General features: G+C 33.1%; 1 protein-coding gene across 3 annotated transcripts in view; it reads left to right on the top strand.

Moving 5' to 3' along the window:
* The window catches only part of MANEA (mannosidase endo-alpha), a 93956-nt gene that overhangs the window by 21155 nt on the left and 45435 nt on the right, over nt 1-27366 (top strand). For 2 of the 3 annotated variants that reach the window (XM_051997414.1, XM_051997415.1), the window contains exons 2-3: nt 4557-4676; nt 7816-8401. In XM_051997414.1, coding sequence (XP_051853374.1) covers nt 7855-8401 — 547 coding nt within the window. In that variant the 5' untranslated portion in view covers nt 4557-4676; nt 7816-7854. Of the gene's footprint in view, nt 1-3672; nt 4677-7815; nt 8402-27366 lie in introns of those variants that run through there. The other variant, XM_051997416.1, reaches the window with a different exon arrangement.

The following is a 27366-nucleotide window of genomic DNA, read 5'->3' on the forward strand; positions in this document are numbered from 1 at the left end:
GTGGGGATAATGAGGAAAGAATTTATTAAATACCTACTGTGTGCCAGACACCATGCTAAATGCTTCAAAAATATTATATTGTTTGATTCTCACAATGACCTTGGGAAGTAGGTGCTATTGAATATTATAGCCCATTTTATAGTTGAGTAAACTGAGGTAGACAGGTTTAGTAAATGTCTGACATCATCTTTGAACCCAGGTCATCTAGGCCCAGTGTTCTACTTTGTCATTTACTTGGCATATGACTGGATTTTTTGTTTAGTCATTTTTAGTTGTGTCTAACTCCATTGTGTCATCACCCCATTTGGGAGTTTTCTTGGCCAAGATATTGGAGTGATTTGCCATTTCTTTCTCCTGCTTATTTTATACTTAAGGAAACTGAGGCAATCAGGGTTAAGTGATTTGCCCAGGGTCACATAGCTAGTAAATGTCATGTCAGATTTAAGAAGATTTAGGAAAAGGAGTCTTCTTATCTCTAGGCCCCGTCTGATGTGCCACCTATAGCTGTTTGGGAGTTTGTTAATTATTGCCTAATGATTAACAAAAATTTATTAGCATCATCAGATGGTCTGCCTCAGGACTAATGTCTTCCATAGATATTAGACAGCTCAATTAACAGAAACCTATGGGGAAAACTATCCAAATAACTTTTTTTTTCCCCTGCAGTTAGGCCAGGCTAGGAGTTAGATGGAGGGAGCAAGAAAGAAGTTCACTGTCCTCTGCAGGCATAAAGAGTTCTTTTTTGATTGAACACAAACAGATTCAATTACCCTGCCACAAGCCTGCCTAAATATACACCATTTCAAAAACATACCATTTAGCTCTCTGATCTGTCCATCTTGACATTTTTCTTCTTTCCCTTTTCTCTTTCCATCTCTCCCCAGTAGCTTCAGTTTTTTGTTTTTATTTTTTCTTTTTGATCAGGACTGTATAATCAAATAAATGTTATTCTTCTAGAAATTAGTATGGCAGAAATTAGGCATGGACCCACACTTAACACCATATACCAAGATAAGATCAAAATGGGTTCATGATTTAGGCATAAAGAACGAGATTATAAATAAATTAGAAGAACATAGGATAGTTTATCTCTCAGACTTGTGGAGGAGAAAGAAATTTGTGACCAAAGATGAACTAGAAACCATTACTGATCACAAAATAGAAAATTTTGATTTATCAAATTAAAAAGCCCTTGTACAAACAAAACTAATGCAAACAAGACTAGAAGGGAAGCAACAAACTAGGAAAACATCTTCACAGGTAAAGGTTCTGATAAAGGCCTCATTTCCAAAATATATAGAGAACTGACTCAAATTTATAAGAAATCAAGCCATTCTCCAATTGATAAATGGTCAAAGGATATGAACAGACAATTTTCAGATGATGAAATTGAAACTATTACCACTCATATGAAAGAATGTTCCAAATCACTATTGATCAGAGAAATGCAAATTAAGAATAAATGAGTTGTCTTAATTTAATTAAATTTAATTAAATAAAGGTATTTAATAAATTCTTTCCTCATTATTAATTAATTAAATTAATTAAAACATTAATGCCAAAATGTTTGTGGCAGCCCTTTTTGTAGTGGCTAGAAGCTGGAAATTGAATGGATGCCCATCAATTGGAGAATGGCTGGATAATTGTGGTATATGAATGTTATGGAATATTATTGTTCTGTAAGAAATGACCAGTAGGATGAATACAGAGAGGACTGGCGAGACTTACATGAACTGATGCTAAGTGAAATGAGCAGAACCAGGAGATCATTATACACTTAAGCAATGATACTATATGAGGATGTATTCTGATGGAAGTGGATTTCTTTGACAAAGAGACCTAACTCTGTAATGACTGCGTATTTAAAATCAGCCGGAGTCAGGAACTCAGGCTAAGGGAAAAATCCTCAATCTCTATTGAAGTGAAGAGGTGAACAAGGATTGCCATAGCAATATGGGCAGCTGTGACAGGAAGCCAGCCAACAGAGGGGGATCTGAGCTGAAAGGTCATCACAATGGCAAAAGCAAGCAATCTCTCCTCCCCTTCCTTTTTCACTCCCCTGCCTCCACCCACCAAAATCCTCATTTCCTATACAACACAGCAGGACTTGCACAAAGAGTGGGCGGGGACATTCTTTCTCCAAGCTTATATATTAATAGAATATGGTCCAATTACTATTTAGCCTCATGTGCTTGGGACCTCAATGCATCATCTCAAGCCTCAGCCCATTACATAACTCCATTTCAATTGATAAATGATGAACAGAAGCAGCTACACCCAAAGAAAGAATGTTGGGAAATGAATGTAAACTATTTGCATTGTTGTTTTTCTTCCCAGGTTATTTTTACCTTCTGAATCCAATTCTCCCTGTGCAACAAGAGAACTGTTCAGTTCTGCAAACATATATTGTATCTAGGATATACTGCAACATATTTAACATGTATAGGACTGCTTGCCATCTAGGGGAGGGAGTGGAGGGAGGGAGGGGAAAAATCGGAACAGAAGCAAGTGCAAGGGATAATGTTGTTAAAAAAAAAAAAAACAAAAAAAAAAAAACCATTACCTTGGCATGGGTTCTGTCAATAAAAAGTTATTATAAATAAAAATAAATAAATAAATAAATGTTATTCTTGAAAAGGCCAAGTAAATGAACTGCCCTATGAATCAACTGGCCACCCTTGTGACCCTTTTCTGGTTACCACTCATTTATGGGTGTTCTCTAAGTAGAATTTATGCTCCTTCCTGGTAAGGACTGTCTCATTTTATATTTGTGTTTCCAACAGGTAATATAGATGGTGGCACATTTTAAATGCTTAATAAATGTGCTTTTATGCATTTACTTATAGAAGTTATTTAGTCATTTTGATTGTTTTCCATGTATGCTCTTATTAAGTGGTAAACCTCCAGAGCAAGGCCATCCTGATTCCTTTTTTTTTTTTCCTCTTTTCCATTTTTCCCCCCGAGTAGTTCAATAGTCTTTAATTTTCAATAGTATTTTATTTTTTTCAAATACATGCAAAGATAGTTTTCAACATTTCATTTTTGTAAGACTCTGTATTCCAATTTTTTCTCCATCCTTCCATTGCCTTTTCCCTCCCCAAGACAGCAATCGGATATATGTTAAATATGTTCAGATTTTAAAAACATTTCCATATTTGTCAGTGCAAGAAAAATCAAACCAAAAGCGGAAAAAAAGGTGAAAAGGCTGCTTCAATGCTTTTTTAGTCTTCATAGTTCTATCTCAAGAGGGGATAGCATTTTCCATCCCAAGTCTATTGGAATTGCCCTTAATCACTGCATTTTTTGGGGAAAAGCCAAGTCCCTCATAATTAATCATCACATAATCTTGTTATTGTGTACAGTGTTCTCCTAGTTCTGTTCACTTCATTTAGTTCAGTTTATGTAAGTCTTTCCAGACTTTTCTGAAATCGGCCTGCTCATCATTTCTTATACAACAATAATACCATAACTTATTCAGTCATTTGATTGGGCATCCACTCAATTTCCAGTTCCTTGCCATTACAAAAAGGACTGCTACAAAGAAATATTTTTGCACATGTGGGTGTCACCATGATTAAACCTAGACATAGTTATATTCTTATACTATCCCAGTGCCATGGCTGTCATTCACACTAATTTTTCTCAATTTGTATGAACTTTTTTTTTTTTTAGTATCCATTGCATATGTGCTCTGTGCATATGCCTTCTAAGGGTTTGAGATACAAACACAAAAATATTTTAATTTTTTATTTTTAAGGAGTTTATATTCTGCTGGGAATATAAAACTTAAAGTAGGGAGATTGAGAGCCCTAAGCTGCCTTTGATGAAGTGAAGTTCCCTGGTCCAGGTGAGCTTCATTTTTGAATGCTAAAGGAAGTGTAAAGAATTGTAAGAGTGGATTAAGAGTGGATTACTGAAACACTGTGAGTTTTATTTAAAAGATTATTGATACAGAAGGGCAACACTGGAGAAGGGCAAAAGTTCCAATTTTAAAAAACAGAAATGAAAGAATATACAAACATCAGTACTAAATATGTATATTATCAGTATATCATCAATACTATAAATATGTATGCACCAAAGGGCATAGTATCTATTTAAAGAAAAATCACAGAAATAAATAATAAAACCTGAATAGCTGGGGACTCATATACCTTTTAGGATCCTGACAGATTTAATTAAAAGAATAAATTAAAAACCTGAATAAAAGTTTTTTTTTAAATTATCATAGATCTATAGTGACTACTAAATGGGAATAGAAAGTACTGTACCTAGTTTTAAGCATTTAATAATACATTTACCAAAAAAAAAAAAAAAACATGAATTTGTTTTAAGGCATACCAAACCCTCAAATTAAGAAAAACATTAAATACATCTTTTATTGACTGTAATGTAATAAGTGCCATAAGATTAATTGGATTCTATATAATTAGCCTAAAGAATAGGTGGTTCAAAAATGTAAAAACAGATAATTTGATCAAAGAAAATTCAACAAATAAGCAACATATCAACATTGTTTTGGATTTAACTATTGTTTATCCTTCATTTTTGAAAAGGACCATTGACATCACAAGTGATATCTTGACTCTCATCTGAATTGGATTTAAGAGAAGTATAAAGTCATCAGCCTCAGTTTTCCAGAATCTTCAAAGTCCACTGTCAAGACAAAAGTTAAGGTAAACTGTCATTGGTAATTTTGGAGAGATCAATTTCAGTAGAATAATAACAGAAGCAAGATCTTAAAGGATTCAGAAGAGAATGAAGGGAGAAAAGTGGAAGATGTTATTGTTTACAATCTTTTCAAGGAGTTTAGCCACAAAAGACAGAAGAGATATAGAACAATAGTGGGTATGGAAGGATAAGCTGAAGTTTTTTTGAGAATGAGAGCTATGTGGTCATGTTTATAAGTGGGAATTGAGCCCGTAGATGAGTGTAAAGGGCTGAAACTCTCAAAAGGTGTGCTTGAATCAGACAACCGAGTACTTAAGGCTAATTACCTATTGGACAATGACTATTAGCATATGTTTGGAAAAATGGCCCTTCTCACTTTTCTGTGCTGGCTTGATGTTTTGATGTATACAGATAATCGTAGGAGGGATTAGAGGGTGCTGTGAGACAGCTAGACTCACTTTGTAGCAGGAGAAAGAGAAGGAAGGTTGGTGAAGAGTTTGTGGCAGTTTTGTCTCCTTCACTTCTCCCCCTGAAAGACCAAGGACTTTTGCTTATCCTGACTCTGGCTGATCCTGAGATCTCCAAGGAGATAGCACGGAATTTACAGATGAGGAGAGATTGAAAATAAGAAATAAAAGTAGGGATAATAAGGAGGGCAATCTGTTGGAAGAGAGGAAATGGACTGCAACTCCTTAGTAATAAATTAGCCCAGGTAAAGAATAAGCCCACCTTACCATATATGAAATGGGAGAAGGTGGCAGAAAGAATATAGGAGTGATATATAAGATGAGGAAGATGACAGAAGAGGGAATTCACATCTAAAAACTTCATTTTTTTTCTGTGAAATATGAAGCAAAGTTCTCAACTGAAAAGGTGAGAGAGGAACAATGGGAGGTTTGAGGAGGGATTGAAAAGGTCTCAAGGAAGTGTTGTTAAAAATGGGATTAGTGAGTTGTTAAGGCTGGTACTGAAGGATTGCTTATCAGCAGTGGGGCCCATTTGAGGTTTTAGCACAAATTTTTAGTGCACTCAATCAGAATGGTTGTGTGATTTTCTCCTTAAGTAGCACATGTAAAAACAAAGATGGCAAATGGTGGGGATGATCCAAGGCTAGGATTTGGCAGGACATAATTGGTAAAATGACAAAGGGCAGGGGTTCAAGAAAAGAGGACAATTTAGAGTTTGATTGGTTTACCAAGAGTTCTAGATAGGGAAAGAATTGAGGAGTCAAGGAATTGGAGGTCATGATATGGACAAAACTAGTAAGAACAAATGAAAAATCAAATATATTTTGGTGAGATAAGATAATTTTAAGTAACATTTATTGCTATCTTAAACCAGGAAAAGGTCACAGTGTGAGACATTATTTTTTGTGGTTAGCATTCTACTCTTAGCAGAAAATAATCATTTAACCTCCTAAAGCTATTTAATTTCTTTTTTGGCTGTTTCCTCAAGTACTCTCTACTAGGTTATCCTAAGTGACCTGAAATTATCAAAAAGCCCTATCACATCTATTCAGTACCATAATCCCTTCAGAATGAGAAAGTATAGTACTAGCCTTGGCTGGCTTAATATTTTTTTTCTTTAGTTTCATTGATATTTCTTGTCTATTCCTCCTCAGCCTTTTTTTTTTCTTTCTTTCTTTCTTTCTTTTTTCTATTTCAGTAGCATATTCTAGTTTCTGATATCTGATTTCATTAACATAGGGAACTCTTGATGAAGATACAATGAACTGTGGAACACTGTACATCATCATACACAAGCTGCATATAGATTAGTTTTGTAGAATTTCTTTTTTTCTTTCAGTAACATCAAAAATGTATCAGAAAAGTACAGCCATTTTACTTTGTAAGGTTTGAGGGAAAATGTTTAATTAACTTCCTGAAGAAATGCTAGCTATTTATTTAGCCCTTTAAAATAACTTAGGAAAAAATAATTATTAGCAGAAAATGCTTGGATTTGAATTTTGATTTTGAGCTTTACCAGCCATGTGATCATAAGAAATAATTTCACTGACTCTATTTCTACCTCTCAGTATCTCTGCTTCATGGGAATATTGTGAACATCACATGAGAAGGATATCCTCTCCAACCCTTGCTCGACTTCTCCTGTACTGAGTAATCTCATCACCTTGCCAACTACACAAAAGGAGAATCAGGCCCAGGCCTGGCCATGGAAAATATAGGTAGAAGAATTCTAGATAAAAGAGTTTAAACTTACAAGGACTTATATTAAGGTGGTGGCAATTGTGGATCGGGAGTTGAAAATTTACTTATTGATGAAGCTATGTCTTCTTTTAGTTGTTTATCTAAATTTTCTAAGCAAACAGGGCTTAAAGGCAGGTAATCAAGTGCTTAATTTCTCTCTTAGTTTAGAACATACATGATTAAATACTAGATAACCAGTGAATAAATATATTTTTGTAAATCTCTACAGCAAAAACAAAATTGCAGTTTCCAAAATGGCGCTATCAGCTAACTTCCTTCCCTCCCTTCCCCCCTACCTGCCCCTCCAATTAACAGTTTAAATTGTGAACATTTAATACTTACCATTTCTTAGGAATGATTTTCACTGAGACTTTCATTGAGTCAGGAACTAATATCTTTCTTTTACTGTTTTTTCCCCTCTTTGTATTAAAAGGCTGTCGTTTCCGTTGTTCATATTCTATACCAGCATTTAATTTATAGTGTGTAAAAACTCTTGTTCTTTAGAAGAAAAAAATGGAGTAATCCATTTGATGTGGAATTTTGAATACAAACTTAATTAACCTAGAGGTAGTTTTTGTTAATTAATTATTAAATCTTCCTGTTAAAAAGAATACTTGGGAAATTTTAACATACATGGATAATAGGATTTCTTCTCTCTTAGTAGAACTTTATATTTAAAAAGGTAAATAGATTTCACTTATCCTGACTACATTTGATTAGCATTTAAATGAAAATGACAACTCCAGACTATTTTTACAATTCATATAAAGTATAAGGCTCAGACCTTCATCAAAATTGATATTTAAATTAGTATTTACATAATTTTTCCTGAGTTTCTTATGTGTAAATATTAACGAATATATTTTTAAATTTTTGATTATATAGGAAAGTATCATTAATATTATTTGCTAATTTTTTTTTCTTTAATAAATTGCAGCTGGACATTTATTACTTTGGATTCTAAAATAATGTCAGCATGGCAAGGTTTCGAAGAAGAACGTGCATCATTTTGTCACTTTTTATTTTGTTTATTTGCTCCCTGATGATGGCTTTGAAAACTTTGAGACCTGATAGAGCTGTTTTTGGGGATCCATTTGGACTTGACCTTCTACCAGAACTTCGCCAACGCAAAGTCCACTTAGAAACTAAACCTGACATGTCAAATGGTGCCAGGGATGATAGCATAACACACAGCAAGAATATAAAGAGTGTTGCTGCCAATAACCTAAAAATTCCAGTGGTTCCTGAGATAAACATGGAAGAGTTTCCGTCCCCTAACTATAATTTTCATGTGTTTTACTATACGTGGTATGGAAATCCACAATTTGATGGTAAATATTTACATTGGAATCATCCCATCTTGCCACATTGGGATCCTAAAATTGCTAAAAATTATCCAGAGGGCATCCACATTCCTCCAGATGACATTGGGTCCAACTTTTACCCTGAGTTGGGAACTTACAGCTCCAGAGACCCTAACATCATAGAGACTCATATGAGACAAATGCGCTCGGCTTCAATTGGTAATGATTTCTTTATTGTTATTTTGATTTGGTTGTGTCAATACATTGATATTAGACTTTATATATTGGTAATCATATTCTAGTTTATAAGACATCTTTATGAGTAAAGGCATTTATGGGAAAGTAGAAAGATTTCTGGAGCTAGATATAGAAAATCTGAATTTTAATCCAAATTCTGACAGTAACTTTGGCCAAATCATTTAAGATACTTAAGTTCCTCATGATATAGTGGAAAGAACATGGATTTAGAGTTACAGGAAAAAATCAGGTCAAAATCCAGTGCTGTTAGCTAACCCTAAAAAGAACACCATCTACCTGGGTTTGAGTCCTTACTTGTAAAATTAAGAGGTTAAATTAGATGATTTCTAAGTACCCTCTCAACTCTAAATTCCTGATCCTATGATGTCTTATGTAGGGATATTACTTTCATTATTTACCTCCCATAGCTTTTGTGAAGAAAGTCTTTTATAAACACTTTAAAATGTTATTGCTGTTGTTGTTGTGACCCTAACCCAAATTAAAACCTTTTGACTTATAGTCAGTTTTCTCAAAACCCAGGGGAAATTACCTTTTAGAACTGTTGCTAGTTATACAAACTCTTCTGTTTCTTTTCCATTTTTTCCTTCTATTCTTTTCATTCTACATATTTCAGAAATTATTTAATAGTGCCAGAGAGAAGATAGAAGTAATAAATTTCAAATTAGCTAATGATGTGCCTATTTTTACTTGATTTAATAAAAGGTGTGGTATAAAAAGTTGACGGTGACCAGAAAAAAATTTGTAATGTGAATTTAAAATTTTCCAATTCAAGTTGCTTCAAGTTTCTGAATGCATCAAATGCTTTTCAAAAGAATCCTATCGAAAATCTCTTTTGCAAAATAAATAATTATTTAATTTTTCGCTATGTAAATCTCAATTTTTAGAAATTCAGAATTTTCTAAGATAATAATCTTAAAAATTTAAAAATTTACCTTACTTTAAGTGAATTCTTAAGTGGAGAAAAAAACAACTTGGAACTCTTAAGAGAATCTGAGAGTTTCAAAGTAAAGGTGTGAATAAGTTATGAGAAACAGTAACCATGTTCCAGACAGAACCAGCCTACTTAAGCACTGGCCTATCTGTCCCCAAATTCCTGTTATATTATTGTAATATCATCAGTTAAATATTTTGGAATTATGAACATCTATTAAAAGCACTTATCTCTTAAAGGGAGCTTTATGAGCTTGATATGGGATCTTTCAAGATAAAAGTAGGGAGGCTCTGGGAAGTTGATATAGGCTGATTTGCCAGCTTGGGGGAGCATGAGCAAAAAGAATTAGATTCTTTACATTCAGTACTAAAAATGGCATAAAGAATTCAGGACAGCTGGGATGTTTAGAAAATGAAGATGATTAATTTTGAGTTGAGGACAGGATTGGGGTGGAATCGTGATAGTGAAGAAATGTTTGAGTTCTCTACTGTGTGAATTGTGATTTCTAACAGGTAGTTAGACATGGTAGCATAGCACTAACTCCTCCAAATCATGTCAACAAGCAATAGCAGTCTCGGGACATGAAAGCAGTAGATTTAGGCAACTCCTGTTTTCTCTCCTAGATGTACAGGACAGCTGAGGATTCTCCCTTTTGAGAGAATCTCATGCTGTTACAATACTTTGAATACTCTAATGATGTGGCTTAATATTAGAGTTTAAATCTGTCTTCACATTTTAAACTATCATGTAATTATTACTTTCAAAAATACAAAATATCATGATAAAAAAAATATCTATTCATCAATTGATAATCTGGAACCTGAACTTTGAGCCTTGTATTAGTGTATAAGCAGTAAAAAAAATCTTTTAAATGTCATAACCTGACATGAAAATACAATGTTATGTAGAAGCAGAAAATCATCTTGTGGGTTGTTCTTTACTACATCTTCAATATACAGCTATTATAGTCTTTATATGTATGCATCCAAATCTTATTATTAAACTAAATTTTGAGGAAATGACTAGATAGCTTTGTAATATTTATTGTGGTTGCTTCTGACTTGCTTTTTGGCCCAAATATATGTTCCTCAGGACACAAATAAGATGATTTGTTACTCCCATCTCTTTGGGGACTTAGCACATTTTTTTCTGACTCGTGTAGTCAAAGGCTTTAGTGTTGCAGTAAAGCGATATTTTTTTTTCTGGAACTCCCTTGCTTTTTCCATAATCCTGTAAAATGTTGACAATTTGGTCATTGGTTCCTCTACTTCTTTAAAAACCCATCTGTTCCAGATGGTAATTATCAGAATTGCTGAAGATTGAACTGCAGAATAATCTTAAGTATAACCTTTCTGGCATGTGAAGTGAGCACAGTTGTTCAGTTATTTGAATATTCCTTGCATTGCCTTTCTTTAGGATTGGGAAATAAACTGATTTTTTCCAATCCCTTGGCCATTGTTTGTCTAAATTTGCTGTCCTATTGAGTGCAATACTTTCACACCATAATCTTTTAGAATTTCACCTTAGCTGGAATTCTATCACCTCTTCTATCCTTATTAACAGTGCTTCATAAGGTCCATTTAACCTCATTCTCCAGGATATCTGGCTCAAAATTCATGTGGGCAAATGGTACCTGATTTTAATAGACATTCTTAGACACTTGAAGTAAAAAAATACATGTGAAATTTAAAAAACAACAACAACCAGTTGTGAAAGTTGAACCAGTTTTGATTCTATCTTTAAATGTATTTTTTCTTATAGAAATATACTTTATTTGATCCTAACATTGAATGGTAATATGAATGAATTACACTATGTTACCACAGAGTTTCTATCTGTATAAATATAACAAAGACCAGCTTGATACTTTGCTTTCAAGCTAGGAAACTCTCTATATTAATTATATTTCACAATCTTGAGTATTTTTATCCAAAGTATGGTAGATAAAATGTAAGCATAAATGTTACATTGAATTATTTAAAATAAACCATTCAAAATTACAATAACTTGTAAAGTCATAGCGCCCCCCCCCCTTTTTTTTAACCTGTTCTACCCCTTCCATTGACCTTGAGCAATCCCTTTAATTGCATTGGCTCTCAGTTACTTTACCTTTAAAATGGAGATCATATTTTACCTACTTGACTGCTAAAATAATCTCTGGACCTCTTTCTAGCCTCAGGACCTTTGAATGATTTCCTTCTCATAGATTCGTAAGATTATATGTTTATAGTTGAAGGGGACTTTAGAGCTTACTGATTCCAACTTCTTTTTATATTTAGGAAACTGAGGTTTTGACTTGTTCATGGATAGTGTGAGAGATGGAATTTCAATCCCACTTTTCCTAGCTTCATATCTAATCTACTATCTATTGTATTGTAGCTTTGCTATTAGACAGAAAGGTCTGTTTTGAAACCCCTTAATTCCTACATCAGGAAGATTAGAAACATGATTGCATCATTTATTATACTATCTTGTTATTCTAGGATTATCAGTAAGATTCTATTTTCTACTTAAGTAGAAAAATCTCAGTTATTTCTACTTTACAATTTAAAAAATTATTTTAACTTTTCCTCTTCATTTCTATTGTCCTTCATAGTTACTTTAAAAAACTGGAACTAGAAATCAGCATTGGATTATTTGTTAAAATAATCATATCCTTTCTTTCAAAAGGTCAGATTTCTAATTTCTGGACCTGGTGACTTTGAAAACCATGAAATGAAGTGATAGAAATGGAAAATATAATTAGATGAACTACATTTTCAAGTTTAAATGTCACTTATTAAATGTCACCTAATTTGATGATGTCCTTAAAGTTCTGTTGTGGAATAATTACATTTGTAATAAGCTTATTTTTATTTATGTATTCTTTGGGTGAGATATAACTCTGCCTCTCAGGTAAGTTTAAAACCTTTTCTGCATTATTGCTTGTGCTATCAGAGCTCATAGTCTTCCTGTTTTAAATGTGCTGAAGTGCACCCAGACTGGTGCTTGATTCAAGGCAGTATTAAATGGAAATTCTCAAGAAGTTGGCAGTGAAAAGCTCCATACCAATTTACTCTTCCTTTGTATACTAATTTCCTTTTAGCATTAGGAGAATGCATTTAAAGATATTCTTTCTAGAATCTTTTCTCCAAAATTTTTTAGCTAGGAGTTCACAGGGCTTAGCTATCCCATGTTTCAGATTTAATTTCTAAGAGAAATATTAACTTGACAAATAAGGAGCATTTTTGCTTTTTAGGATTAAATGTCTCCATGTTCCTTTGTATGTAGCTTTTTGGATATCCATCTATCTCCCAGTCTATTGCATTTAATCAATCAAGTTCTCAATCAACAAATATTTATTAAGTGCCTACTATGCTTCTGGCACTCTGGGAATAGAAGGAAAAAAGCAATACTTTTCTTCCCCTTGAGGAGCTTATAGAGGCAGATTTAAGATTCATGTTGGAGGTGGCACTCGAGCTGAATTTTGAAGGAAATAAAGTACATTCCAAGCATGTTAGGGCATAGCAACACATTAATACAGAAATAGAAATAAGAGTATTATTTGTAAGAAACAGTAAAAAGGCTAAGCTGACTGGATTGTGGAGTGCTTAAAGTACAAAGTTGTGAGAAATAATAGTTATTATGTTCCCATACAGAGGAAAACTACAAGTCTGGAACCAGAAGCTCTCCAGAGGAGGGAAGCAGGGAAGCTCCTGAAACCAGATGAAACTATATAGAAAAGTGAACAGGGCTAGTTGTATAGTAAAAAAGCACCAAAGATAGAACAAAAGCAGTAGCTTAATTAGAATGTGCATGCTTACTTGCTTCATAAATATTAACTTCTCTCCAGGAGGAACTATGGCTCATTTTAATAGTCATGCAATGTATGTTGAGGGCTGGGGGTGGGGGGAGGGGTGAAAGGAGGTGGGGAAGGGGGAGAAGAAGAGGACCTATTAAGATAAGATAGATAGATACATAGATATAATAGGAGAATCAGGAAAGAATGTTAACCTCAAAAAGGGTGAGTTAAATGAACAATCTCAGGGTGAATGAAGCACTTTAAACTTTTAATCTATTCCTACAGAAGTAAAAATTCCATGAGTTCACACACTGGTACAGAAAGGAGAACAAATTTTTAAACTCTTAAGATTAGTCCTTTTCCTTCCTTCAGAGTTCTGGTTACCAGAGCCCTTCCAGTTCACAGTTTTCCTCATCCATTCCTTACATGTTACCCCCTCCTTGGTCATACATTCCAAATTCAAAAATGGTGACTGTCTCTGCCCTCAAATGTGTCAGATAATATATAATGAGCCTTTTAAGCAAGCAATGAAAAAAAAAAAAAAGCTTCCTTCAGAACATTGAAGCTGGTTGATTTAAACCAGTTTCTAACCTAGCCTCCTTTATTATTTTTTAGCTTTGTATTTTCAAAATACATGCATAGATATTTTTGCATGCAAAATCTTGTGTTCCAAAATTTTTCTCCTCCCCCCTTTTTCCTCCCTTAGACAGCAAGTAATCCAATATACATTAAACATGTGCAGTTCTTCTATGTGTATTTCCACAATTATGCTGTACCAGAAAAATCAGATCAAAGGGAGAAAAAAAAATGAGGGAAAAAAAAAGCAAGCAAACAACAACAAAAAAGGTGAAAATACTATGTTGTAAAACACACTCAGTTCCCACAGTCCTTTCTTTGGGTGTAGATGGCTCTCTTCATCACAAGATCATTGGCCTGAGTCAGTTCATTGGTGTGAAGAGCCACTTTCATCAGAATTGATAGTTGCATAATTTTCTTGTTGCGGTGTACAGTGATCTCCTGGTTCTGCTTACTTCACTTAGTATCAGTTCATGTAAGTCTCTCAGAAATCATCCTGTTGATCGTTTCATATAGAACAATAATATTCCATAACATTCATTTACCATAGTTTATTCAGCCATTCTCCAACTGAGGGGAATTCCAACCAGAAACTCAGTTTCCCAGTTCCTTGCCACTACAAAAAGGGCTGCTACAAACATTTTTGCACATGTGGGTCCCTTTCCCCCTTTTATGATCTCTTTGGGATATAGACATTGTAGAGACACTGCTAGATCAAAGGGTATGCACAGTTTGGTAGTCCTTTGGGCATATTCCATATTGCTCTCCAGCATGGTGTGATCAATTCACAACTTTATCAACAATGTATTAGTGTCCCAGTTTTCTCACATTCCCTCCAGCATTCGTCATTATTTTTTCTTATCATCTTAGCCAATCTGAGAGGTGTGTAGTGGTGCCTCAAAGTTGTCTTAATTTGCATTTCTCTATCAGTAGTGATTTAGAGCATTTTTTTCATATGATTAAAAATGATTTTAATTTCTTCCTCTGAGAACAATTTTAGAAAATTGTTCATATCCTTTGACTTTTTATCAATTGGAGAATGGCTTAGTCCCCTTTCATCAGGACTTTGTGGTTTGGCTAGTTCCTTCTTCTGAAAACTGATTGGCTAGAATTACAGGTTTTCTTAAATTATCTTGAAACTGAAACATTTTATAGAAACCTAACTTTTAAGTATTTCTCACAGTCCCATTGCCCCAACCACTAGTGAGATAGAGGAGGGATTTCATTGCTAGGATCAAGGATAAAAGACTATTCTGTTGCTCCTGAAAACTGTATGTGAACTCATTCTGAGTTTTCATATCTGCTCCTATAGGAATATATTTAAAAAGTTTAAACAGCTTCACTTATCCTGAGGTTGTTCATTTACTGCACCCTTATTTGGGATTCATGATTTTGTTTTCAACACAGTGAGACTGAAGACTAAATCTTGTCTAAGACTGTATTTGAACTCAGTTCCTCCTGATTCTAAAGCTCTAGGTACTGTGCTATCTTGCAGCCCCTAGTGATTTTAGTGTTTAGGATGATCCCTGGCATATGGATGTGCTTAATAAATATACTTGTTGATTTTGGTTAGGCTGTAAAAGGTTTTTAAAAAAATTTTTAGTAGCAATACTTTTATTTGAATTTTTTTTTTCTTTCCAGGGAAAACATGCGTTTTATACTATTTGTAAATTCAACAATATGTTTACACTGACTTTTGAACTTAGCATATTTTGGAATGTTGGAATACTCATCAAATCCAATATAGTCTGCAACCAACAGCAAGAGAGAGAGGAATACATTAGATTAGAACATTTTATGGTTAAAAATTCTCATAGCTGCAACTTTTGAAAGATGATTTTATTAAATGTAGTTATTACACTTGATCATTTTATTGCTACAGCAAAACAAGGCCATTTTATTCTAACAGCTTTCATTTCTGAGTTTAACTGATTGTCTTATTATACTCATCAATTGTAAGTATTCATTTGAACAAAATGATTAAAGATTATTTGGAGCACATTTCTTTGTGTTATGATCACAGTGAGAAAATAGAAAATGAATTTCTATGACATCAGGTCTTTTCCATTTTTATCATCAGAGAAATATTAATACTTCAAAAAATTTATAGACACGGGGCAGCTAAATGACACAGCAGATAGAGCACTGGCCCTGAAGTCAGAAGGACTGAGTTCACTTAAGTTTCAGATACTTAATATTTCCTATCTGTGTGACCCTGGGCAAGTCACTTAACCCCAAATGCCTCAACAAAAAAATATAGATACAAAAAATATTTTTAAAATTAGGAGTGTTCATTTTTTATGTCTGTAGGAAAGTATGTGAATACTGAATCAATGCATTACATGTCAAGATATTATGGCATATCTATATATACTGTATGTTCTCAGATATTCCAACATTTTAATGGCTACAGCAGATAATGTAAAATGTTTTGAATGCCACACAGAGGGGTTTCTTTTGTATTTCGTAGAATATTTTTGTATTCCTGAAAAGTTGGTTAAGAAATACCTTTTTTTTTTTTTTTTTTTTTTTTTTTTTTGTATTTCGTAGAATATTTTTGTATTCCTGAAAAGTTGGTTAAGAAATACCTTTTTTTTTTTGGGGGGGGAGGAGGGAGATAATTTTCTCCATTTGTTTGTTCATTTATGCAACAGATACTAATTAAATATCTAAATGTAAGAGCAGTATAGGTAAGGTGATCAAGTATGAATCTTTAAGGAGACTACAATCTAATGGAAGATACTAAGCTTATAGAAAGTTGCAATTTTAGGCAAAATATGAAAATTATGTATTGAAGTTTAGAATCTCAGAATTGAAAGAGACTGAGCAATGATCTCTTTATAAAACCTATAAGTGGTTGTTTTTCCTTTACTTATAGACTTCCAGTGATGAAAAAACTTAACAGGCTTGCTACACAGCCCATTCCATTTCTGAAGAGCTTGTGGATATAAAAATTTTCCTAATATTCCCCAAATCTTTCTGTACAAATTTTTCTTTGAAGCAAATATAACATGTCCAGTTTTTCTTACTTATGACAACCCTTCCCATATTTGAGAACAGTGATCATGCTACCCCCTATCATATTCTTAAAGATTAAATATTTATTTCCAGTACCATAAACTTAATATTTCATTTGCTTGGATTCAAGTTTTCCATTTCAGAAGTGGTTTTACCCAGTTAGAATACAGTGGGACTATCATCCTAACACCAGCTATTTCCTTCTTTGAAATGAGTAGTCTCTGAATTCGACTGACATTGCTCATGGTAGCTTTCTTGTCATCAGGCCTCCAACACCATTCTCTTTACCATCTCTCACAATAGAGAACTTCCTTCAGCTGCAGGAGGGGAAAAAAAAAAAAAGCTGAGACCACCTCTCATCAGCTTTTTCATTTTTTTTTTTTTTTTTTTTTTTTGGTACTCTGTATTTAAAACCTCTCCTCATTTTGGGCCCATATCTTGTTTCCTCTGTGACCCTTCCCTTTTCCAAGTTTGACCCTCATTCTTAAGCTCTTGGTCCCTTCTAGTTTTTTGTCAGCTTGTCTAATCATTTGCATTCTTTCTCTCCCTGATTTCTGTTTTTTTTACCTCTACCTACATATATTATACTCAGATCTTTCCTAGCATTTAAAAAGTGATAATGCTGTTCATTTGTCCCTGATAGTCCCTCAAGCTATCATATCTCTTCTTTTATTCTAAACTCATTTACACTTACAGTCTCAACTTCCTCACTATACACTTATTCCTCTATCCTTGGAAATCTAGTCTTCTTATCTTGGGTCTTAATTCCCTGTTAACCAACCATTTTTATCACATGCATTACTATCTGGGCATTATTCTCCTTACTGGGAAGATCTTTCAGTTTTACTGTTATGTACATTTGTTCAATTTTTCATTAGACTATAAATTCTTTTAAAGTGAGGCCAGTGTCATCTATTTTTATATCATCACTTGACAACTTTGTACAGAGTTCTTATTGTTAAACTGAATTACAGAAACAGAATTTTTTCCATTCACTTCATCAGAATAATTTCCTAGAAGGGATACCCTTCCTTTTGAACTATTATTTCTCGTGGACCATGTGAGCTCCAGGGGCCTTTGCTTTTTCTGAAATCTGACATCTTCTTTCTCAAAAGATATCTGGCTTTTTTGCCTCTCCCCATTTTATCCATTTTAAACTCTTAAGAATCTGAGATCATTTCCTCTCAAGATTTTTGTCATTTCTATTTTGGCAGCCATTTCCTAATAAATCAGGATTAAATCCAAATGAGCAGTTTCTCTCATTGTTCACTGTATCTTTTGAAATATAAAAGTATTTAAATTAACTTTGATATTTTGATCTACTATATGAATTAGGTAAGTATATTAAGATACTGCACAAGATTCTTGGAGAGGCAAATTTATGCTTATATCCTAAATCAGTAGGTCGGACCCTAAATATCTTTATTGATAATTACTATTTATCATACTCATAAATTTTACTTTGGAGTAATAAAAGTGGACTATCATCTTTATCTCATCTTTACTGTTAATTATGAGACCAATAGGAATATAAGAATGTTATGTTGATATATACATATCACTACTGTCATTTTATTGGTAATAAATATTTATTGAACATTAGCTAAATATTATGTGGAATATAATGGTAGGTACAGTCCCTACTCTGTGAACCAGCAAGTCATAAAAATGTGAGAATGTGATTGATTTTATGCATAGCATATGATTTTATTAACCTTGCATAAGCCATTAGTTTTCATTCTGCTATTGCTAATGAATAAATTTTTTCAGGCTTAAACAGGATGAGGGCAGTGATAGGTCTACAGCATATAGGAGTGGATAAGTAGGGACCATCATATTAATAAGAAAATAAATTTGTAAATCAAGGTGTAGAGAAAGACATCTTAATTCCTTGAGAAGGAGATGGGACAGGCAGGGTAGGGAACAATTGGAGATAAAGGAAAATTACTGAAGATACTATTTTCAAAGGGAATTAGTGACTTTTTGTAGCTGAGATGTTGTGAATAGTTAGTTGGTGGCTTGCGTTGAACTTTTTCCATAATAGGATCATCACAAGCCCAAGGTCTAGTTATCAGCTTTGCAAATTCAGGTAAGATTCATCTAGGTGAGCATATTCTGAGAAACCAATTCATGTAAATCAGACTCACAGAAGGCTAATTCAAAAATTAAAATGCTATTAATTTGTATCATATATTCATTTCTGTATATATTAGTTTCCTTACCACTTCTATCACTACTAATTCATGTTTATATAGTGCTTGAAGATTTGTAAAGTGCTGAGTAGTTAGGTAGTGAAGTAGATAGAACACTGAGCCTGGGATCAGGAAGACCTTAATTTAAATGTGGCTTCAGTTACTTACTACCTGTGTGACCTTGGACAGATCCCTTAACCTGTTTTGCCTCAGTTTCCTCATCTGTAAAGTAAGCATGTCCATAGTGGAATGGGCCTCAACAGAGCCTGTTTTTAGTTAGGGGTAGGAAAAAGAAAACAAATTATTGCCCACCAGGACAGATACAGAGGGGGCTTGGATTGTGGTAAACGACGTGGTTAACCACATATCCAGATGCAAAGAGTTTTGAGTCCTAGTAAATAGGATTCCAGGAAGCTTGGGTCTTGCTACATGTTTCTTTTCCTAGTTTTTCCCAAAATCTGGCAAGTGATTTAAAATTAAACATCTCCCTTGAGAGAGTCTGACCAGTCAGCAAAGAACATCTCTTCAACCTTTCTCTTATAAAATATCCATCCTGAAGCATCCACCCCTTACAAAAAGTATTCCCCTGATGCTGCTTAGTCTAGTCAGGTTTTATATAACAATAAAACCTTTTCCTTTGAAAAACTAGTCCAATATCCAGGTAATTCCTACCTATGCAACCTGCTCTCCTAATGCAATAGCACCTACTTCTCAGGGTTGTTATGAAGATTAAATGAAATAATTATAAAGCGCTTAGCTAAATATCTACCACAAACTAAGTATAATATAAATATTATTTTAGCAAATTAATATTCCCTATTATTAGGAAATTAGGAAAGTAATGTTTCTTATTAGGAACTGATCAAGAGAAGTTATATAATTTGCTGAAGTCCATATAACTGGTATATTTATATGTCAAGTCTTAAGCTTAGCAGCGTTTTTTCTTTTTCTTTTTACAACCATGCTTTTTGTACTACTATATAAGAGTATGAACATTATTTCCACATACGTTTTCTCTTTTTTCATCATCTTAGCCATCTCTAAGACTGAGGTCACAATAATATTTCTCTCAATTTACATGCCTTTTTTTTCTGTATTTGACAATCATAATACTATCTTGTGAAATATCTGGCATTCCTTTATATATTGTAGAGTTTTCATACCAGAGGAAGTATGATATAGGAAAAATTTCAAAACCATTTGAAATAATTCTCACTTGAAGGAACTTTAATCTAGAGCTGATGAGTCTTGAGGGAAATATTGGGTGAAGTTAAGAACATGTTAGCTGCCTTCAGTTATTTAAGCTGCTGCTTAAATTGGAATTAAGAATTTGGAAAGGTTGGAAAGGAATTAGATTTATTTTATTTTGTAGCAGAAGATAGAACTAGGGACAATGGATAGATGTTGCAAAAAAGATAAATTTCAATTTTCTATGAGGAAGTATTTCCGATTAATTAGATGTAACTACAAATGGAATTCACATAAAGTAGGGAATTTACTCACATCTTTAGAGGTCTTTAAGAAGAGGCTATGACCATTTGTTGAAGGTGGGGAGTGGGTTAGTTCCTGCTAGACTAAATTAACTTTGAAATTACATTTACTCCATTATTGCATCTAGTAAATGTAGTGAATGAATAGAAACAGAGAGAGAAACAACTCAATAATATTAATTCATTCTTTTAGTCATCTTTATATTCTATTTAGACTCTTTTAACTATTATCCTTTTTGCATTTCGTTAATATTTCATTTTTTTAATTTATATTTTTCTATTTATATTAAGGTTTATATGTCCCTAGTGGGATTTGAGAGATCATTGAAATCTTTAAGATTTGGGAAGCACTCTAGTCTCAATAACAACCCTACTTATAAACTCTAAATTAAATTTATGGATTATTAGAATCTCAAAGTACTTTTAATATTACTTGTTACAGTGCCTTCAGTTTACAGATAATTAAAGTCCTATGAATTAAAATCCAAGGACAATGGAGTTAGTTATTTGCAAAAATCAGATTGATTATTTGTTGTTGTTTTCCCTGAATCCTCCACCTATAGTCTTTCCTGTTTGTGTCATCCTCCAGTTCACCTAGATTCATTACTGCAGGGTTGTCCTTAATGCTTTCTTCTAATTCAATGTTTTCCCCTCCCTATCCTTCCCTGTGAAGCTTGATTTGATGTCCCCATTTATTTATACATGTTTCATCTTCCTAGTAAAGTTAAAATTCCTTGATTAGAAAGAAATATCTTCTTTTTAGTCTTTATATCTCTAGTGCTTAGAACAGTATCTTATACAAAATAGGCACTTAAATACTTTTTTAATCTCTTGAGATGCTAACTCTCAACAGAATTATAAACCCCTTGATAAAAAGAACTATGATTTGGTTTTTCCCCACTTTTAAATCACTGAGCATTCAGTTAATTACATTCAGTAAATATTTGATTGATTTGTTGGTTAAGAGATGATAAAAACAGTCAATTTGCTTCTTATTAGTGAAGTTTAACCTCATTGGGAAGAAGAATAAAATGACCTCTATAGCTAAAATGGATTTCTAAGTGTGCTATTATATAGCACTATAGGCTATTGTTATATATCTCCAATCCCTATTAAAAATTAGAGAAGCTAGAGATATGTTACTTTAACCTCAAGACTTCATTTCTATTTTTCCCATAGAAATTTTATTCCAGGGGAATTTTTCAAACTCTTAGGATCTAAGAACATTTTATAGTTCTTGAGTACAATAGCAAATCAGTAAATTTCACTAGAATTGTAAAGTAACCAAGGGAGCTAATTAAGCAAATACAATTAAAGTAGATTCCATGTGGTCTAGGAAAAAAATATTTCTCAGTCTCAGACCAAATAAAAGATTTATAAGAACAGATACAATATAGTCTTAGATTTCATAGGAATTTTCTCATTTTAGTGAAACCTTTGAAAAATATTTAATATGCTATTATAAAAAAGGAACAGAGGAAAATATGAGCATAAATAAATATGAGCATGTCCAAAAGAACAATGAGAGAAGGGGAATGGATTTGTCAACTAACTTTTTAAGAATTTGTTGAAGGGTCTGGGGATGTTTGACCTGGAAGTGAGAAGCCTTAGGAAAGATATGGTGATTGTCTTCAGCTAAGAATAATGGGTAGAATTTGCAGAGGCAGAGGTGAATGTGAAAAAAAAAAAAAAAAAAAAAAAAAAGCTTCCTAACCAAGGTATCTTAAAGAAGAATGGGATATCCCATCCCTGAGAAGGTACATCTCTTCAGGGATGCCAAAGGGAAGTTTCATGTTCAGAGATGTGTCAACAAAAACACAATTTGTCTACAAAAACAAAATATATTGAAATCTAAAAAAATGTTTGTCAGCCCCTTCTTAAGCCTCTCTCCTAGATCCTTTATATACTCTTTTCCTTGGCAGTTTTGTCAGCATTCAAGTGATTTGGTTATCAACTTTGTGAAAGACTCCCAAATCTCTATATTCATTTCTTATTTTTGCCTTAAATTCCCAGACAGTTCTATTTAGATGCCACATTGTTATCTGAGTTCATGATATAAGGAGTATGTGAAAATAAGCTATGTTCAGTTTCTTCTACTCATTTTATTTCCTACAATTTAACAACAAATTTGTCTAAATAGTGAAGAAAAATAATTTCATACTAAGGTAATAATTAGCCTTCCTAAACAAAACAAGACAAACCAAAAAACATTTTCCACAAGGATAAAGAATTAAAGCTAATGGATTTATTAAGTAACAGATCTGTAGCAAGTAACCTTAGAACAGTTCTGTTAGACTGATAGTTATAACCAGATAATTGGGGAGTAAGTAAGAAATGAGTGAGGAGAAAGGAAGTGGTAATAGGAAGAATATACATAAATTAGTGTTTGTTTTCTTGGGCCTTGGCAGAGAAAAAGAAGAAAGATCCCAAACAATATAGCTTGAAGGGATAAAAGCCAAGTAGTCATCCCCAGGTGTCTCATTATATGGTAGAAATGCTAGTATACAATAAGGAGGAACTAAATACACAGTAAATCCACAAATTAATTAATTGTGAATTATTGAAAAAATAGTATCAATTCTTGATAAGTAATGGATTAAAGAGATCCAATAGAAACCTAGAAAAACTTTTATGAACTGTTAGTGTGAAGTAAGCAGAACAAGAAGAAAAAATTTACACAAGAAACGATGTTATAAAGAAAAACATCCAACCCATATGATCATTCCGTAATTTGAGAGTACTGAAGGTAAACATATGGTATATATGGTCTCTCTAGCCATATATTTCTCATGACAAAAAAATCAATGGAATGAATAAACACAAAGATATAAATTTTAGGACATGGCTAATGTAGGAACTTGTTTTGCTTGACTATGTTTTCCATTTCAACCTTTTATTTTTCTTCTTAAAGATAAGATATTTCTTTTAGTGATACCTTTGACAACTAGTATATGTACTCAAAAACTACTGAGTATTCAAGTTTGAGAACTGCACTTGGTACAGATTTTGTTATTTAGCCTGCATGATTTTTTGGAGGGTGGGAAGAACCTCTTTAATATTGGAGTTCATACCTTTAGCTTAAATATCTGTTAAGCGCCTGCTGTATGTTGAGTTTTAAAAGAGGAGCTCTTCAGAGAACTGATAGCCTTAACAGGGCATCAATTGGATTTTGGCTGTTTTTATAAATGTATAATTTTTTTTAAATTTGTATTTTTAAAAATTTTCGTAAAAGTATAATAATAAGAGAAACCCAAGTAAGATGTGAGGTTTGAGGAGAAAAGAAGGAACAAATTATATCATTGTAGATAAATATATCATAGAGCTACAGCTGAAAGCAACTCAATAATGATAACTGTTAATGTGAATAAGATAAAATGGAAGCAGATAGCAAAGTGGATCAAAAACCAGAATCCACCATTATGTTGTTTAAAAGAAGTATACTTTAAGCACAGAGGTACAAACAGTGAAGATAAATGGCTGGCGCAGAATCTATTATGCTTCAGCTGAATGGGGAAAAAAAAATCAGAAGAAAAAAAATTCTTGTTTCAGACAAAACAAAAACAACTAATTAAAAGAAAAGGAAGGAAACTATATCTTGCTAAAAGGTATGAAGGACACTGTAGTAATATCAATAAACATGCATAAAGTAGATACAAATTAAGTGAAGTAGAGCTTCATGACTAACGAGATGGAAATGTAAAATAATTAATTTTGATTATATTAAGTTAAAAAGCTTTTACACAATCAACCCAATGCAACCAAGATTAGAAGCAAATACTCAGAAACAATCTTTATAGCAACTGTCTCTGATAAAGGCCTCATATCTTGGTTTTCTGGAGTCTTTTAACCTCCCTAGTCTCTTTCTTATTTGTTTTGTGCTTAGTTTTGTCTGGTTCTTTGAAGGGAAGGTTGAGGTCTTCCACTAATACAGTTTTGCTGTCTATTTCTCCCTGTAACTGGCTTAATATCTTCTCTAGGAATTTGGCTGCTCTATCACTTAGTGCATATACATTTAATATTAATACTTCTTCATTGTAGTGCCATTAAATAGATCCATACTTTCCTTCCTTATTTCTTTTAATTAGATCTATTTTTAGTTTTTCTTTATCTGAGATCAGAATTGTTAACCCTGCTTTTTTTTTTTTTGACTTCACCTGAAGCATAATAAATTCTGCTTCAGTCGTTTACCTTTATCTTTTATGTGTCTCTGTTTCAAATATGTTTGTTCTAAACAACATATTATAGGATTATGTTTTTTTAATCTACTCTGCTATTCACTTCTATTTTATGGGAGTGTTCATCCTCCCATCACATTCCCAGTTATCATTATCAGCTCTATTTCCCTCCATCCTGTTTTCTCCTCTGTGTATACTTTAGCTTTCCACTCTGTCCCTCTTAATAGTGTTTTATTTTTAACTTTTCCCCTCCTGTACCTTCTACCCCTTCACCTACCCCTTTCTTAGTGTTTTTTATCCTGTTTTATTCAGCCCCTCCCTTTTCTTTCCCTTTTCTTCTCCTACTTCATATGATAAGATAAATTTCTATATCCAACTAAGTGATTAAGTTATTTCCCCCTTTGAGCCAAAACTGATGAGATTAAGCTTCCAACAGTGCTCATCCCCTTTCCTTCTTTCCCTCTTTTTTTTTTTTAAATGGGTTTTTTGTGTCTCTTCATGTAATCAAAAATTTCGCATTATATCTTCACTTTCTTCTTCTTCTAGTACCCCTTTTCTGAAAGACATTTTCTGAATGTCCTTTTCTTTGATATCATCACATCCATTAACAGTCTCACCCTTTATTCATGTCATCTCCCTTCCACTGCTCCAACAAATACTGTTCTCAAGAATTACAGATATCATTTTCCCATCTGGGCACATAAATGCTTTAATCTTTCAATAATACATATATTTTCCCCTGTTTTAATTTCTATGCTTCTTTTGAGTCCTGTGCTTTCATGTCAAATTTTCTATTTTGTCCTGTGTTTTTTCAAAAGAAATGATTGAAAGTCTCTTACTTCATGGAAGCTCCATCACCTTCCCTGAAAGATGATGCTCAATCTTTGTGGGTAGTGAATTCTTGGTTGTAACTCCGGGTACTTTGCCTTCCAGACTATGGTATTCCAGGCCCTCCAGTTTTTTATTATAGACACTGCCAGATCTTGGATAAACCTGACTTCTTGATATTTGAATTGTTTTTGTCTGACAGCTTGCAGTATTTTTTTCCTTGAGATTGTAGTTCTGGAGTTTTGCCAAAATGTTCCTTGGGGTTTTCCTTTTGGAATCTCTTTCTGGAGGTGATCAGTGGATTCTTTCAATTACTGTTTCCCCCCTCTGTTTTTAATATATCAGGATAGTTTTCCTTGATGATCTGTTGAAGAATGCTAAACAGGTTCTTTTGGTTTTTGGTCATGGTTTTCGAGTAGACCAATGATTTTTAAATTGTCTCCATTTTCTATCTATCTCTATGTTTATTAAGTTCCCAGATCATCTGTTTTTGCAGTGAGGTATTTTACATTTTCTTCCATTTTTCAGTCTTTTTAATTTGAGTGCTTCTTGATGTCTCATAGAGTCATTAGCTTCCATTTGCCCCATTCTGGTTTTTAATGCGTGATTTTCTTCAGTTAGTTTTTGTATTTTTTTCCATTTGACTGATTTTACTTAATTTTACCCCTTTCTTGAAGTTCTTTTGATCTTTCTTGAGGTGGAGAGAGGTTTCATTCTGTCAGACTCTGGTCAGGTTGGTTTCATGTAGTTTGGGGAGGAAACTGGGAAAACTCAAGCAGTTTCCTGGCTTCACCCTGGCATCTTGGCTCCTCCCCTCCCTCCCTTTCCTCTCTTAATTGTTTTCCTCACATTGAACTCTTCTTATGCCACTGGCAAAAATCCAACTTTATTATAAGAAATATTCCTTTAGCTATATTTCAGAAATAGTTTTGCTAGGATTTTATTTGAAATATTTTCATCAATATTCCATAGTCATATTTGGTCTATAGTTCTCTTTTCTTGTGTTTTATTTCCTTGGTTTAATTATTGGTGTATCTATGTTCCATAAATAGTTTGATAGTGTTTTCTTTTACATTTTTAAAATACATATTCTGTAAAGTACTCATTATTTGTTCTTTAAGTTTTTTTACAAAATTCTTGTTTGGGAGTAGGTTTCCTTTCAAATCATTTCAAAGAACCAGCTTTCAGTTCTATTGAATAATTCTGTAGTCTTTTTAAATCTAAATTTCTTTTATTCCTATTTTGGGTACATTGTTATTTTTGTTGTTTTTAATTGCATATTTTTAATCATCCCTTTCTCTTTATTTTTAGTTTGGGTTTTCATGATTTTTTTTTTTTCTCAAGGTGTTATTTTAACTATATCTCAGAAATTTTATAATGATGCCCTATTATCACTCATATAATTATGTTTCTGCAACTTGGTCTTTGACGAACTCATGATTCATGATATTGTTATTAAGTCTTCTCTTAGGTCTATATCTTTTGGTAGATTTTTATTCCTGACTGATGTCAAGTAACATTTGAATTCTGGGCTGGTCCACAAGCTGCTTTATCTTTTTCCTGGTTGCTTTCTGTTTACTACTTAATTCTGTGCATTTGACAGTCAGCAAACTACAACCCACAAGCCAAATCCAATCTTCTGCCTATTTTAGTTTTTGTACAGCCCAAAAGCTTTTTTTTTTTTTTTTTTTTACATTTAAAAATAAAATTTAGTTTTATTTTAAAATGTATAAAATCATTCTTAACTCCTAGGCTGTACAAAACATACAGTAGATTAGATTTGGTCCCTCATAGTTTGCTGGCCTCTCTTCCAGGCAGTAACTAGTGGATTCTTTATATTTACACTTTGTCCTCTTTTTCTAATATATATATATGATAAGTTTTATTGTATTTTATGATTTCTAGAAATACACTATTCAGCTTTTTTTTTTTTTT

The sequence above is a fragment of the Antechinus flavipes genome, chromosome 4, assembly GCF_016432865.1.
Source record: "Antechinus flavipes isolate AdamAnt ecotype Samford, QLD, Australia chromosome 4, AdamAnt_v2, whole genome shotgun sequence".
Taxonomy (NCBI): Eukaryota; Metazoa; Chordata; class Mammalia; order Dasyuromorphia; family Dasyuridae; genus Antechinus; species Antechinus flavipes.